This window comes from Micropterus salmoides, unplaced genomic scaffold (assembly GCF_014851395.1).
Source record: "Micropterus salmoides isolate LMB-PRFRI ecotype aquatic unplaced genomic scaffold, ASM1485139v1 Ms_hic_scaffold_18, whole genome shotgun sequence".
Classification (NCBI taxonomy): Eukaryota; Metazoa; Chordata; class Actinopteri; order Centrarchiformes; family Centrarchidae; genus Micropterus; species Micropterus salmoides.
In genome coordinates this window covers 7,366,713-7,383,855 of record NW_024040928.1, presented here as the reverse complement: position 1 = coordinate 7,383,855, position 17,143 = coordinate 7,366,713, and the positions used below count along the sequence as shown (strand labels likewise).

General features: G+C 42.8%; 1 protein-coding gene across 2 annotated transcripts in view; it reads right to left on the bottom strand.

Annotated features, from left to right (window-relative positions):
* Positions 1-747: 747 nt before the first annotated feature.
* The window catches only part of flrt2 (fibronectin leucine rich transmembrane protein 2), a 40,863-nt gene continuing 24,467 nt past the window's right edge, over positions 748-17,143 (bottom strand). The window contains exons 1-2 of one of the 2 annotated variants that reach the window (XM_038726400.1): positions 9,243-9,859; positions 748-6,892 (exon numbers count right to left, since the gene is read on the bottom strand). In XM_038726400.1, the coding sequence (XP_038582328.1) occupies positions 4,466-6,448 (1,983 nt within the window). In that variant the 5' untranslated portion in view covers positions 6,449-6,892; positions 9,243-9,859 and the 3' untranslated portion in view covers positions 748-4,465. Of the gene's footprint in view, positions 6,893-9,242; positions 9,860-17,143 lie in introns of those variants that run through there. The other variant, XM_038726402.1, reaches the window with a different exon arrangement.

The window sequence follows — 17,143 nt, the reverse complement described above, 5'->3', positions numbered from 1 at the left end:
ACGCACAGGGGTGAGATCACATACTCTGAATCGTTCATGGCGCTTGTTACACAACACACAAGGAGGAGAAAGTAGCAAAGTAAATGATTTTAGTGCCAAAACCTCAGTTCTCTTCATCCACTTGGCCTGCCCAAAAAGACTACAATTCTGCAGTAACAAATCACATTTTGACATTTGGGGATTTTGAGAAAAATACCAATTTCCCGCTCAGAATTCCAGAGTGGCACACCCCTGTGGTTAATTGTCATAGTGAATTAAGACTGGGCTAATGTGGGTTTTTTAGTGGGCTGGAGGTTACAAAGGGGATGTGGTCATGGGGAGGAAAAAAATGTTGGACTTTGGTAGAAAACAGGGATTTGGAGAAAGAGCCCATTCTGGGGTTTAGTTGTGCCATACAAGTAGAATGAGAGAGTATCCTGGATTTTCCCCAGATAAACGCTAAGCTGCGGTCGCTACGCTAAGATGTCTCAAGCTTCCCGTATAGAAATAAGAGGATAACTTGGCATGGTGTGGTACAGCATAAATCGGTGACCCAGAATTACTAGTGTCTGACCCAAAATAGATTTATTTAGCGAGGCCCGTGTTTTGCTACAAACTCTCTCCTCTGATAGTTTGACAGCTTGTGCCAGTAAACAAAACTAAAGTGTAAAAGGCAAAGAATGTAGGATCACTCATTGAAGCACAACAGAATCCAAACGTTCACTGGATAGAGGTCATGGCTTTCTAAAATAAAAAAGGAGTGATCGCTCAAATCCAATGGCTCTTTTATTTTCAAAAAGCTTCACTTAAGTATTTACAGTTTGTGCAAAAACATTTAAAGGTTTCAAGGACTTTACATTGTAAGTTCAACCTCAAGGCACATACATGGAACAACATCAATATTTCATCATGAGAACAAAAATTTAACTTTGGTTCCTAAGAAAACTTAGTGTGGATGGCCAACATAACACTGCAGCGTCTTGGTGAGAAGCATCCCATCATAACCGTTTTACATGCACTGTAAATTTCCCGCCTTCTTTCTTTAAACCACATGAGAACCATTCTGTGTCCTTGCTCATACTGTACCTCAACCGCCACCTGGCTGATTGCTTGAAGAAATACTTGACAATCCAAACCCTGGTATGACAAAAATGAAAGGCTATGAAGCTAAATACAGTACATGCAAAAATCCTTGAATGAATGTCACTGGCTAATATATTTGCAGCCTACAGGAAGAAAAGATGACTTTAAATGTATTCTGTTTCAACCACTCCTGTGTTTTGTCTGATTTGACCTCTCCGAGATTAAACATAATTATTTCAACGTAATTCAATGAGCTTTAAGGGAAATTACTTCTCGGCACCCTGACACAGTAATAATGCAACCCTAGCAGTCCGTAATGCGTTTTGTGTAATTCCATTGGTCACGGCACTGCAGTTGCGTTCTTTCATCAAGCAAGTAGAACATTAAGAGTAATGTACGCTGCAAAACATCCACCAAAGCTCCTTCCCCGTGTGGCTGAAGCATTAGCCATGCACCACTTAAGGTCTGGCACTATGGATGAACAGTCTCTCCTTAGCTAGTGTGTGTCACGCTTAGTGTTGTTCTAAACTGTTGCTGTTGCCACCGTGGCTGCGATCTGTTGGAGAAATGTGCTTTCTGCTCAGCATTCTAGTTGCCGTCTTTTTATGTCTAATCTTTTCTTCTCTCACTTTCTTTTTTTCCTCCCACTTTACTCTCTCTCTTTCTCTCTCTCTAGCTAATCATTCAGTCCTGCATGAAAGGTAAGGCAAATATCTCTCCTCTGTTACACATTCACAGACAGGGGAGATACTATATGTTGCAACAGTTTGACCTCCCCCACGTTTGATCGGCATGTGACTTAAAATAGGACTTCCATCTATAACAAAGAGTAATCGAAACAATATCTGATGAAAATGTTCAAGTGTTTATGGTCCGCCGTGGATATTAGTAGAAAAAGGTTAAAATAAAAAGTGGAGATGCTTTGATAACCACAGAAGATCTTGGTAATAAGAAACCCAGCATTCAAAAATCTTGATCTAAACAAGGCATGTATTGAAGTACTGAGTCTTAAAATCTTATTTTACTGTAAGTTTACTTCATCTGCCAGGGAGTCGAGATCATTTCAATTAATACATTTTGTTGCTATGCGAGATTGATACCACTCTTTATGGTAATGAAGCTAATGCCAGTTAGCTTAGCTTAACTGGTGGTAAATTTAAGTAGTCGACAGTGTGATCGTGATTTGAGCTATTGCTGGAATTACAGTAACTGTGCCTACTTTGAGATCTTCCATCAGCTGAGGCAAATCCTCTCAGAGATAATCTCGACAATCTGGAATAACTCTAGTACAAGCCCTTAAAAAACAATTTGACTTTAAACGTTCGGTCCAGTTTGTGTTGTAGAGTAGCTGTAAATATGTGCCCCTCACAAAGAGTTAACACACTCTCTCCCAGCGTGAGCTCCACGCAGCCAAGTGAAAATAAGGTCTACATATTTTTCTCCCTTTTTTGGTTGAGGATTATGAAGAAAGGGGGAAAGGGCGGCGGTGGGAATTCTTTAAGCTTGGCCCCTCAAAATAAAATCTTGTCAAATCAAATAAAGTCTCCTTTAACAAGTGCATAATGAAGACCTCTCACTGGCACCTCACATGCAAAGAGCTGCCACCACAGCCTGGGCTCCTGGAGGGCAGGAAAACTGTTTTAATTGAGCCCATGCAAGGATCAGAGGTGTAGCGACAGACAGGGAGACAAAATGCCAGCGAGACAGACGAAGGAGCGAGGGACAGAAAATTAGATTAGTCTGGGTGAGAATCATTCTTGCGGAAACTAATGTTGTGGAGTGAGCAGGTGCATTGTTCAGGTGAGCAAACCATAAATGAAGAAGACAGTCTCATAAGTGCGCACAAAAGGGGTAAATGATGAGACGCTAGATGAGCTGCTCAGTCACAACATTGTGAGGATCATGGGCGGAGTGTGATCTTATTGTTGTAATTTCCTAATTTATCAAAAAGCCTAATGAACGCTGGGACAGGGTTGAAATAAGTGGGTGTATAATTAGGGTCATGTGTGTGCTTTTCTCCAAATTCATCACGCTCTCTACACACACGCACACGCGCGCGCACACACACACACACACACACACACACACACACACACACACACACAGGGAGGAACCGAGGTCGTCCCCCCATGATAGACCACAGCGGTGAAAATCCATATCATTTAGCCACCAAACACAGAAAACATTGTTAGTTTTAAATGATTCCACATCATTAAGTAGCTCGATGAGCAATAATACTCCAAACAGTGCTGTTTGAGCATGAGTAATGTCGTCTGAGTAATGGACTCCGGGGGAATGGCGGAGGTAAAGTGATCTATGCAGCTTTTTTGTTCTTTCTGTCTGTCTGTTTGCCTGTCTGTCTTGCCCTCTGTTCCTCTATCCCACATACGATGCTGAGGGAAACTGCCCCCTTGTGGCCTCACTTGCCAAAACCGGGGAAAAAAGAAGCAGAACAAATTAGGGAATTTCTTCAAAAAGGATCTGCGAGGCTCAGCACACCCATGCACCTCATTAGGGACAATTATCCTTTGTTGCTTTTTAAACTCATGTTTTGCACCTCCTCACACAAAAAAAAACCTAACAGATGTGCTGAAAATGACACGTCCTTTTTCAGAGTTTTCCAAATAAGTGTCTCCTGACTAAGCCCACCTTTGTTCTACTGTGAACCAACAGCACAAAGATGCTTTTAGTGTTAAGGCACTTTTAGGAAATCTCAGTCCAGGCTTTTCAACAGCACTGATGACATTCTCCCTACACAACCATGTACATGGGATCACAGCCTCTGCTCATTTCCTGCCTTGCTTCCATTAATAAGAAAGTGCACTTCAATTCTTTTTTTACAACATGCCACCGGTGAACCGGTGCTATATTTCCACAGCGCTCTAATCAGCAGTGTTTGGATTTCCTCTATGCTGTGTTGTCTTTACCACTGTTCTGTTGTACTGGGGAGGGTGTGCAGTGTTTCAAAGCACAAAAAGGCCATGTTTTGCTTCTGTGGTTAGCAAAGGATCCCAGCCCTCTAAGCCCCCCAACATTTCCAAGGCTGACAGCGTTCGTCAGAAGCTACACCCAGGGTGCCGTGATTGTACAAATCCATGTTCATGTACAGTACTGACCATTAAAACAACTTTCAAAACCCTGCTGGTTATAAAAAAAGAAACACTTGTATCTCTTTTTCTAAGAATAAAAAAGATAGCAGAGAATCCCACATTATTATCCACAGTATAAATTACATCGTAGACAGAACTTGGAAATATATATAGTACAGTTATATTTCACTAGAATTTTTATGTTTTTTGTTGTCTACACAAATGGTGTATGTGTGTATATTTATGCGTGTATTGTTAAGTGTTTCTGGTATGTGTGCGCATGTGTGAATGTCGCTGTACTATTTGCTGCGGCATCACGTGTGGCAGAACTCTGTACTGGGCACGTTGCTGCTCTTGCAGTAGGCTATGCTGTTGTTACTCAGGTGACAGTCTCTAAATCCAATGCCCCCATTGGGTGTGTAGATGGGCTGAATGCGGAAATCTCCCTTGAGCAGCTGCTCATTGTTCAGCGCCACTATCTGGAAACTGGTCTCAGTCATCTCCAGAATGGAGTTATCCTTCTTGGTTCCAGCCTCGCAGTAGTCGTCTTTTCTCCTGCCCCGGTTGTATTTCCACTTGGTCGAAGATGACCGGCTCTTTCTGTGCATGTGCCAGCAGAACAGGCTGAGCAGTGTTACCAGGATGATAAGCACCGCCCCGCCTATGATCCCAGCCATTAGCAGCGTGGAGTTGATGCTTTCCTGTGGAGCTTGCTCTCTACCGGGAGGCTTAGTAGACATGGCAGGCTTGGTCCTGGCCTCAGAGCATATAGTATCCTCTCCAGGCCTGTAGGAGTTAAGGGTGTCCAGCACATGCACGCAGATCCGATACACAGACCGAGGCTCCAGGTTGGTGAGACTAATTTGCCGCCGCTCCCCGCTCACCGTCCTCTCCCGCATTCCCTCGTTTATTTGGCTTTGGCCCCTTTTGACCCACGTGACCTTGTAGGCTGTGACGGTGAAATAGGAAGCCCAGCTCACTTCGATACTGGTGGAGTTGACCACATGGAAGGAGATCTGAAGGGGATCCTCATAAGGAGGCAGGGCCCCAGAGGGGTTGTTATGGATCGGGGGTAAGGGAGGGGAGGGTGAGTCAAAGTAGTAAGGAATGGATGTGGTGATGAGGGTGGAGATCATGGTGGTGACAGGGGTGGTTGTGGGTGGGGGAGGGGGTGTGGAGCGGAGGGTGGGCCAGGGAGGTTGGTCAGCATCAACTGGGCACTCTATAATATCCAGGGTGAGCTCTCTGATTGCCATGCCACGCACGTTGTCTGGACTCAGGCACACAAACCCCCGGGCGTTGATGGTGGAAGGCAAAGACTTCAGCCACACCACCACCCATTTCACAGAACAGTCACAACGCCAGGGGTTATTTCGCACCATGAGATGTTTTAGGCTTGACAGGCCATCAAACACACCCTGTGTAAGAGTCTGAAGCTGGTTGCTGGAGATATCCAGTTTTTCAAGCCTATTTAGGAGAGCGAAGGCTGCCACAGGGATCTGGTTGATCTGGTTCTCCTGCAGGCTGAGTTTGACCAGTGACTGGCTGGGTAGGAGGGGAGGGGGGAAGGTGAGCGAGTTGCGGGCCAGGGCCAGCTCACGGAGGTTAACCAGCTCATGGAAGGTTCCTGGCGCAATGCCCTCGTCCGTCAGCAGGTTCCCATCCAGCAGGAGGCGCTGAAGACGTGTCACATTCTGAAAGGCCTCCTCTGCAATGACAGCAATGCGGTTCTCGTCCAACCGCAGCTCTTTCAGGTCTTCAGGAAGGCCAATGGGAACGCTGCTTAAGTGGTTCTTGGTGAGGAAGAGGAGTTTGAGGCTTACTGCCTCCCTAAAGGCCCCTTCTTCCACCCCCACTGTGGAGATGGAGTTATCATCAAGGTGCAGCTCCTCTAGTCGAGTCAGCTGGGCCAGGGCTGCCCTGGAGATCGTTTGGATATTGTTCTCCTGGAGATGCAGGACCCTGGTGTTTTTGGGCAGATTGACGGGGAACTCGTCCAGTTGGTTACCGTAGAGATACACAGTCTCTACAGAGGCCAGATTGTGAAGTTCCACAGGGAAGCCAGCATTGTTTATCTGGTTGTTGTGTAGGTATAGGATCTTGAAACCCTCCTGTATCCCCAGAGGCACTGATGTCAGGCTGCGTTCATTGCAGTACACAAACTGGTTGTCACAACGACACTCTTCCGGGCAAGAGGCACCCGGGCTGAATTGCATTTGGAGGCTTAGGATGACAGTCAACCAAAATTGCAAGAATGAAGCCCAATCTTTATTCCAGGGTCCAGCCAGAAACTCCATAGTGGAAAAACAAAACAGGAAAAGGGAAACCCACAATAAAAAATAACTGGAATAAAATGAACCAAATATGTAAATCAGAAAGGCAATGACGTATATATCCACCAAAAACCAGACCCACGAAAAGTCCAACTAGGAGAGTTTGGTAATGATGCAGTTAGCTGGGAAAAGAGCAGGAAACCGTGGGAGTAATCCTGTAAATGCTAGTCCTCAGCTGAAGAGCGATGGTCTCATTAGTGGTGGCCAGTCCTCTGACTGACTCCATCCATGCTGAGACATCAGACCATAGCAGGACTCTTCACTAGTTGCTCCATGCAGAGCTCAGCCGGGGCCAATTTGAAGCCACGCAGTTGAGAGCCACCACAGGCTCCACTCCCCTGTCTGTCACACACTGCTGGTCCCCGACCAGGGCAGAGTCCAAGGGGGGTGACATTTGGATCCAGAGACCTGTGGGAAAACAAAGAAATGCTGGATTAGTATATTTAGGGGTGTCCTGTTCTCGGAAGAAAGGGGGCCTCTCTTTTCCCTCTCTTCCCCTGTTTCTTTATTTGATATTTAAACATGCACACACATACCAAATTTTTTTCCCTCCCTCACGCTCTTTCCCTCTCTCCCAAACAGCAAGACAGAGTCACAAAACATTTCGTTCACTGCTCGTGTCAAATTATGCGTTGGCTATTAAAAAAAAGAGTCAAACCATCTGATAAATATTCAAAACAGCTCTTGCACATCCGGTTTCACAGACATAAAGAAGGCTTTTATCCCTTCCGCTCTATCAAAGGAGGGAATAGAGCACTGCAAGGACACACTCATGGATTCACTGAGGTTCTGAGCAACATTAATGCTACTTAATGGAAAACGGGCTAAAAAGAGACAATGCTAATGAAGACACCATCTCTTTGTGTGCCAACATGGATGCAGAGGATATTTCCTGGAAAGAATACAGAACAGAAAAGAAGTTACGACTGTCTTTTTTTCTGTCTGCTTGAGCAGACATTGTGGGCAGAGGTACACGAGTAAACACACAAGTGCTTACAGTAAACCGAGGCAATTGTTTTGCCGGTGGCCTTAGGAGGAGCTCGTTATTATGTGCAGGCCTGAACACACCATCGAACTCAAGATTTAAGGCAGCGAAGAGTGGAATTACAAAACAAAGGAGAGGCAGTCGAGGAATAGAGACCCTGCATATCAGCTCCTCCTCTAGCCGGAGTGACATACACAAGCTGTCAAATGAAATGGGATTGGAAAATAATTTAGTCCCTCCAGCTGCAATAAATGATCGATACAGGCCATTTTTCAGCATGGAGAGGCTTATAGTAAAGCACAAGGCCATTGGATTACAGTAGACCCCTAGATCCATTATTCCAAGTTTTATGACCCATCAAACATTTTTCCCCCTCTTCCCCCACATGACTGAAATATACTGGTTGTCATTTGTAGCTTTAATCTTAACTGAAGCTCCACCCTGAGTCAATGTTGGATGACACACAATAATAGGAAAGATGGGCTGGTTGTTAAGCACAGGAACGGCCATGAGCGTGGATTAAGGTGTCCTGCGGGGTTTGTCAAGGAAGAGGCGTAGTCCCATATTTCAGAAAATAATCTAGAATTCGTTCGTTTTAGCAAAACAAATTGCAGATCTGTTTTGTCTGGCAGCCATGACAGGGAACTATATTTTGTAAAGAAAGGAATACATAATAAGATACAATAAAAATTAGCAAGTAAAGGAAATCCATCTACATTGTTTGCCCTTCTAGTCTGGCTTCTTTAAATTCCCTGTGTTGTTTGTTGACGAGCCTGCATGAGCTCTTTGTGGCAGAGATGGAGAAACAATCCTTTGACACACATCTATGATCTACTTTTCTAAATTGAAAGAGCTAAATTTAATCAAATAAGCATGGGGGGATATAAGCAACCACATGAGGTGATAAAATGTGCTGCCACAGCAGCAGAATCAACAGCAGAAGGCATCAGCATCAAGATTATTATAGCTGCATAAATAAAATGTCAACAAATAACAACCTTAAAAAGAAGCAGGATATCAAGTTGGTCTTTACTTGACAGACCTGATAAATAGTGGACATGGATAGATCACGGAGGGGAAGAATTTACTTTTCTTTTTTTTTTGTTTTTGTTAATTTAATTTCCAGCCGAGGGAGCACAGTTTCTCACCGCCAGATGAACACTGTGATATGTGCCCACGACAATCCGATTAGAACTGGATTTAGCGACAGAAACGCAATTAAAAGTTTAAAATGGATCGGGTATTTAAGAGGCGATAAGAGGCGGATCGGGTATACTTCAAAGCCTGCCCAGTGAGCGGTGTTCATTTGAATGAATTATTTCAAAGGGGAATTGAAAACCGTGCAGTGCATTGAGAGAACTACCCCCCCCCAAATAAATAAATAAAAAGAAGTCAGGTTTTCTCCGGGGTGAAAATGGAAAAATGTGGAGCGGTGCGCTTTGCTGATCTTTAACTCGATGAAACATTTACAGAAAAATTGTCCAAAAAAATGATAATTCATGTTGTAAAGACACTGTGAATACGTGAATTAATGTCACCTTATGACTATCTTTGCTTCCAAGGTGCTCGGGGCTATAAGTTACAGAGGTGAAAATAGAATTGTGGATCTGTTTTTATAGAGGCTTGGTTATGAAAACGTTCACATAGCCGATTGTAAATTTAATTAGGACTTTTATTTGAAAAGTAGTCGATTGGTACACAACTTAGGCCTGCAAATTTCCTCTACATTTTTGTCCAACTATGTCCTGTGGTATTGAGAAACAGCCACTGTACCTTTGGCGAGCCTTTATCCATTACACACCCCGCTACCGCGTTCAACTTTTCCCCTTTCTTTGAGCCTCTGTCCTTCATGCGGTCCTGCTGTATGACCGTGCGTAAAGGTCCGTTCGGTAACGCTGGTGCGAGTCGGTTCCGATCAGCAGCGTGAACCCGGTGAGTCTACGGAACAGCATATTTCCCTGCATGGGTCCCCCCGGTTGTGGCTGCGCGTCCGTCCGCACCGCTGTCCACCACTTTTTTTGTGCTTCACAACGGAGCTCCTCCGCTTTAACTCAACACCGTCTGCAGCGCGTTGAAGAAAGCGGCGGCAGGGTGATCGCAGAGCCCACTTCCCCCCTTCCACACTCTGCCCGAACGGTGAGGACGCACTCGCCGAAGTGTCTGCCGCCTGATCCGCCACGGGCCATGACGGCCAGCTGCGTCCGTCCGGTGCGCTGTTTAGTGGAGCTCAAACTTGCCTTTAGTGTCTACGCAGCTCAGACCCGGACTCCATGCGACTTGTTTTCTTAGATGGATTCAGTTGATAGTGCGACGTGTGTGCTCTGCTCACCTCTCTCTCCCTATCTCTCTCTCTCTCTTCCTCTCTCTCTTCCCTCCTGTCCCTCCTCCCCTCCTCAGAATAAAGAATGCATCTCCTCCAAGCAGCTCCGTGATGGCTTTAAGCCACAGATCCTCCCTGCTGCCCTCACTCTGCAGAAAATAGTTTGTCCCTCAACACACTTCATCCCTACATGCTATTTTCCTGACCTACCGCACCATGCGACAATGTCTGAGCTTTCATTTGCATTTTAATCACCAAATCCAGAAAATTCGTCCTGAAGTCACATTCTCAATAACACATACCTGAAGGGCCTTATTGGCCATAGTGTTGCTGGAATATTTGCAGGCCTGCGGTGAGATTTAAAGACCACTGGTCCTATTTCTTTTCGGGAATCTTTTTAATTACAACTGCTTAGCACCGAGTAAAAAGCACAGCCTCGTCTTTTCACTTCCCGTGCTTACTTCTAGTGATTTGAAGCATTTAGACACAGCCAAGGCAATTTCATCTGACAACATTGCTTCCTCGCGCTGTACTGATTCAGCAGTGCACTGCTGAGCACATCCGCGCGCGCGCACAGGCGCATTTGCCTGCATCTAGTTGAACTCTTTCCCTACCTCCATGCGCGCGCGCTCATTCTTTTACACAACTAAAAACTTCGGCCACCAATAAAATATTTAAACACACACACACACACACACACACACACACACACACACACACACTATAAAGTAAAGTGAGAAATCACTTTTAAAAGAAGAAATAACACAACCAAATATAAGGTTTAACTCATATAACACACCCTTGCCCAATTCACTATACTCTGAGGTTAGGCCGACTGGAATGACCATTAGTTTAGGTTGGCAAATGTTAGTAAACTTAGATAGATTATTAACTTACATAGATATTGCTGTATAACTTGCATTATCAAATCAACATGCTGACTTTGACTTTTATTTTACTTGTGCTGCTGTCATTGTCACTTGTGGCCACTGTTGCTGCTGTTCACTATGTAGTCTTACTCACTTTAAAACTCACTTCACTGAGATATCGGTAGGCTATATCTTTCGTGTTTGTTAACAAAATTACCAAAAAAGAGTAGAAAAAAAAGAGCTACATTTTTGGTTTTATTTGATATATTTATTGCAGTGACAGTGCCTCCTACTTTAGTGTTCCTTGAGGACATGCACTTGTGGTACCAATTGACAATGTCATGTGGCTAACGTTACAAAGGTAGCGTCTACTCCCTTGCCATAGTTCCCACTTTCCAAGTGAATTACAATCTTAAAAGCACAATATATTCCTCCCAAATGTTTAATGTTGGAAAGTGACAGACAGCTAAGACTCCACATTACTTGGGCATGTTGGAAAAAGAGGAAAAACATATATTATATCAATGTTCGCGGGCTATAGGCTATATACCTGCTAGCACAACATGGATTCTGACAGCCTGCCTCCTAGCAGTGCTGGTTATCAAATGGATGTCATCGTTGCCATGGGACATGCCCACCCAGAGTATTGAAGCACAAATATGCCCAAAACAGTTTTATCCTCTTTTGAAATATTTTTAAATTATGTAGGCTAGCATAGCCGCAGTATCAGTACTATTTATTTAATCCCAAAGGAAAGGAAATATAAATTAGTGCCAAAAGAGAGGAGAATTACAATTTCAGTTTGACTTAAAACTAAAACTGTCATGTTCTGTGTTTTCCATGTTAGGTGAAACCCAAAGCCAGGGTCAGAAAGGCACACAGGAGTCACAAACTTTGTATTTAGTATTTATGGAGCCCTTTGACTTCTGGTGACCCATTTCTAAAGTAAATACCTGTATATACTGTGACTCATTATATACTGCAACAATTCTGTGTCTCCTGCTCAAATCACCAACGTCATTTTTTACAGATCAGGCCGCCCAGCCCGTGTGCCACTGAAGTCTTCTAATATGTCAACTCTCCATGAGATGATTTGGTTGTTCTCAGTATTTGCCTTTCATGTTTAATTTTGGCTGCCACGTCCCCGAGATGGACGGCCGTTGCGAGGCCCAGTCCACAACATTTAATTCCTTCATAAATCAAGCTTCTGTGTATGGCATGAATTATTGATTGAGTGAATTTAGAGGAAACTGCCTATTTTTATTTTCTCCTTGATGGACATGTTTTGCAGTAGTGCGCTCTATTCTTGGTCAGTGCCGCATTATGGGATGTCTCTTTCTGGCACGCAAATGGGGATAAAATGACAGACACTTAAATGAGTTTAAGAGGGGTTACGGGCAAATATGCTCCCTTCTTTTGTCTGGCATGTTAATTTCATTTTGGTCATTGTTATCAAGCAAAAACCTGAGATGTAAAATAGCTTTATCATATTGATTGCATCAGATTTAAACAAGGTTAAACATGTAAATAAAGCTTCTGTAAGTGAAAACATTAAACATCTGTATTATGCCTTCTTCTGGTAGCCTTGCATTTGGAGAGGATATATTGTGTATATTTAAGGTCTATATTGCACCAGTGCAGAGAAATATTTCAGTCTACACCCTCATCTGAATCTCCAAGTGGAAATCCCCCTACTCTGCCTTGCCCAGAGATGTTCCCAGGATTTTGGTGTGGCATATTTACTCTGCACGCTTGTGTACCTTGATAAAACTACAGATACACATGACCCCAGAGCACATCAAAGCCTGCTCTGTCCATCTGCTCCTGTTCAGGCCGCAAACAGTGTTAAAGGAGGGTGGGTTGGTTGGGTTGGGGGGTAAAGCCCACTCAGATATGTTGATATGTTTATCCCTTGGATATATATTCATTCTAGTCCCCGGAGACATCATTAGCTTATCCCATTTCTCCCTGCATGAATTTACATCTGGACACTGAAAGGCACTTCAAAGGTGCCAACAACATCAGTGTTTAAATACCTCCCCACAAGAATTGGCAAGATCTTTGAAAGAACTTACTGTGGGAAGCCACGGTAATATCGCAACTCGCTGAAGCCATGATGTAATCAGGCCCTTCCCTTGAGATTCCAGTGGCTTAAAGAGAAATATGCTGATAATGTTTAGAGTGGGCGATCAATGCGTTCATTAATTTCTAAGGCAATGTAATTATGTTTACTCCTGTCGATTAGCAATCTACATGCATCTAATGTCACAGCAGGGCTCCCAGAAGAGAATGGAACATTTTCACAACCGAGGAAGCTAGTTAGCCAACAACGTACTGTATATTTTACTCAAAGAGAGAGCTGAGAGGAGACAAGGGCGCCAGAGGATTGCACCAACTCACCCTCTAGACCAAAATTCCTTTTTTCTTCCATTTCTGGCTTTTTTTATTGCTCTGTTTCTGTGCAAACATCATGATTGACATATACTGAAAAACATTATATACAGCACACACAACAAATACCAAATAAACACTTTGTAAGAGGACATGGTATTTCCCAAATGATTAAATGTAGCCCTCTAATTAGAAGGTAAACAACATTTACCTCTCCACCTTTCTTCCATGTAAAAGTTAAAAAAACAACCACTGGCTGTCATGTAAGAAAAGTCAATACAGCACGGCTCCATCTGAGCCTTCCTAATGTCACATGGGGTGCTAGATGTGGCATTTAAAATTTAGAAAATATGTACCTGTAAGGCTTAAAGTTGCTTTTATAAGAAGAGCAAAACGTTCTCTTGGGCTGTCAAAAGGCCACCGATCCTCAATCAGGGACATTTCATGAGCAGGAACGAAGGCAGCGCGCTCTCACGTGAGCATGTGAATTATAGGGCAGGCAAAGTGGACGTAGTGTGCTGAGTGAATGCTGCCCTGTGCTAATGCCAGGCTGTAAAAACACTGACTTGACAACAAGCAAGCCCCTGTAGTTCTGCTGAGGGAGGGATGGGGGAAAGAGAGGAACAGAGTGAGAGGGGAACATAGTGGGGGGAAAGAGAAAGAAGAAAAGAGGTGGGGAGCTTTAAAATCGCTCTAAAGAGGACATGAAGAGAGGATTGTGGATTACTTCTGTTTCTGACATGTGGCTGCCGTGTCATCCTTGTGCTCCTAAGATTTAATACCTCAGACAACTGCTTAGCAACGTGTAATTGTTGAGATAAGTGGTGGCCATTTTGTGCTGACATGTGCTGCTCTCTGCTCTGGAAGATAATATAGCTTAAAGGAGCAATCCACCCTCGGAAGGTCTTACTTTCTTTTACATCTCCAGTTTTTGATGTTCAGTACATTCGTAGCAGTATGTCATGGTCAAGCGTGGCCCTAAATTGTGCTTTTCATGTATTACCAACACATTTCAGTCAGAGCTAAGCCGAAAATCGAATACCGGGCAATCTCTAAAAAGCACAGAAGAAAAGAGCAGCAAGTGGAGGCGGGACAGTATTCAGTTATAACATTAACAGTAGGAATAATAACACTAATAATAATAAAAGTAATAAAACATAATATAGGGTTGGCCTTCCTTTGCCTTTCAGGTTTATTCTTTTTGTGACATTCAACACGTTTAACAGCAGTTACAGCTGTATTTCCAGAATCCGTCATATCCCATCTGTTTCACCATAAAAAAGCTTTGTGTTGCACCTGATTTTAGTCACAGCTAAATTAAGATGGAATTTAGATGGAATTTCTGGAATGTACAGCCAATCATCATCGCCAGAAGATGAAGCCCACAGATTTGGGTGATCATCTGACTCTAGTGCCACCAGCAGGTTGACATTTGTGTTTTATGGTGACATGTCTTAACAACTACTGGATAGATTACCACGAAACTAATGACTATAACTAATGACATCCCCATCAGCATCAGCTGCAAATGTAAATTGAAGTTGTGACTGAGAACTGAGAACATCGCCGGTCCCCAAGATATGTCTTTCAAATACAAAAATGCCAAATGTTTCTTTCTGTGTAATTATGCAAGAGATTAGAAAAAAGATTGCTTTTTTTTTTTTACTTAGCTGCGTTATCTCCAAAACCTGTGAAGCACTTTATGCATGGTTGTTTTTAGTATTAGAACTTCAACAAATCAATATATTTCACCTTATTTGGTGAAAATGTGCTGTGAAACAGGGTTCCTTATCGTTTTATACATAAGAAGGACACAGCACATTTGTTAAAAAACAGCTGTGCTGTTTAGGAGTAAAAGTAAAAGGACCCTCGAGACAGCAACTTACAAGAGATCATCAGAGAAAGAACAGAAGAGGAGAAAAATAGACAGATGCCAGGAAAGAGCAGGTCTTGGGGTCACGCGAAAGATGGGCCTGATCCCACCTCCAATCCCTGCAGCTTTTCTTTTGTTTGAAGTCACATCTGGGCTAAATTTCCCCTCCTGAGTTGAGCAAAGAGGAAGTCTTCTGGGTGGGTGGAAGGGGGCTCCTGCCTCCCAGGCTAAACTGTACAAATACTGTAGATCCATGAGTCACTAAACAAACCTTTACCCAGACCCTGATTCAGTGCGCATAACAGTGGATCAGTGATGACTACTGGAATGACACAGACGTCTTATCACACGCTCAGAGACACATGTGAGCAAGATAAGTAGATATGTTTAATCCATCCTGCCAGACTCTGTAACATCTTCAAAATGGGGGAGTGAGGTGTGGGCCACGAAAGACTGAAGATCTCAAAATAAAACATTAACAGTTATCACAGTGCCTCAGACAAGAGCATTACACTTATTTAATCACAAAGGTCATGATAGTTAGCATTGTGGAGAAGCCACGCTGTCTTGAGCTGCACATTATTCAGCTAACCAGGAAATAATGTTTACATTTACTTCTGAATAAGCTTTAGTTCCATCACACAAAATGTATTTTTCTGAGTTTTCTCTAATCTTTCCTGTTATTTCTTTTAAACTTTTGACTATTTCACCTCTTCAGGGTTGGAAATTGTTCCAATGAAACAGTGTGAAACAAAAATCTATCTCACTGGCGTGGACTCTGGGGTCGCAAGTAGGCGGCGCTTTGTGTCGAGGGTTCACAAGCAAAAAAAAAAGAAAAAAGTGGAGAACCACTGCTCCAGGCTATCTTGTTGAAATCCATACATTTCATCAGAATGGCCAAAACAATACCAATAATAAATAAGATGATAAAAATAAAAACAAACATGACATGTGCAAGTATTTAACATGGAATGTTTATTAAGATTGTATATTGTGTAAAATAAGGATTATGATCCATGATACCAATTTAATGAACTGCAAATACCACATACTGATCCGTGCCTAGTGGAATATGAAATATTAAAAATTTTACACAGAATGTTGAGTTTTTTCGTCATGAAGAGTGTAACTACAGTTGTAGAAAATCTTAAAACTTTCCAAAGTTGTAGCATGTGATGTCATCAGACTTATCTCAGCTTGGAAACTACAAATTATAAGAGACAGCTAGCATTACAATCTTTGGATGTGGGCATTTAGCAGGCCGGGAAGGTCTAATGGAAGACGCAGTTAAGTTGTATGATAGGAAATGGAGGATCCAGTGTTTGGCGTTTGACCCATACTACAGACCGAAAGTCAGGTCTTCGCTTCAGCTGCTTCAATTTTCACCGTTATTTTAAAAAATCTATCTGTTACGAGTCCCCCAACTTTATGGAAGTGCAATACTGCAGATCACTGGACACAACCAAAACAGGTCAGGATCTCCTGTTGTAGGATATTTTGTTAAAAAACAAGAAACTAATTATTAATCGCCACAAGTATATATGTTTTACTGTAAAGACATATGCAAGTATTTAATATGGAATCTTTATCAAGATTGTCCTGAGGGCATTTTGGCTAATTTAATGACACATAGTTTATAGTGCTACATGCCTTGTGAATTTAGAGAATATCAAATGTTCCTCATTTAACCTTGTTTTATTTATTTGTTTTCTGAGGATATTCCAATTAATTTAATTTAAAGAAGATTAAAGTGCATGTTTCGATCCCCTTCATTTATTTCTTACATAATTCTTCATATGAGCCAGCGCTTTACATTATACATACATTATAGGTGAAGACAAACAAGAGAGAGACAACAAATTAAGAAATACACAGTGTGATATATGCCAAACTGAAAAAGAATGTTGTAACCCTGCACAGTTCTCTCGGGCCACCTTGATTTAATCAGGACCTTACAGCCGTGGACAGCTGTTTAAAGGCTGAGCCTGTGCTTGAATGACAATCTGTGTTTCTCTTTGGCTTTCCCCTCCAACTAATTAACTAAGCCCTGAAACACCAAAACACCACGGTCCCCTGAACCTTTTTCTTTCTGACAGCCTCCCCCTGCAGCTGATTTATTATTGCATGATTTCAAATTAGCGCCGAGTGCAGACTGTCTCACAACAATTTACACTCACATGACCTGAGACACGTATTAATTACTAGATTTTAATTAGAGATA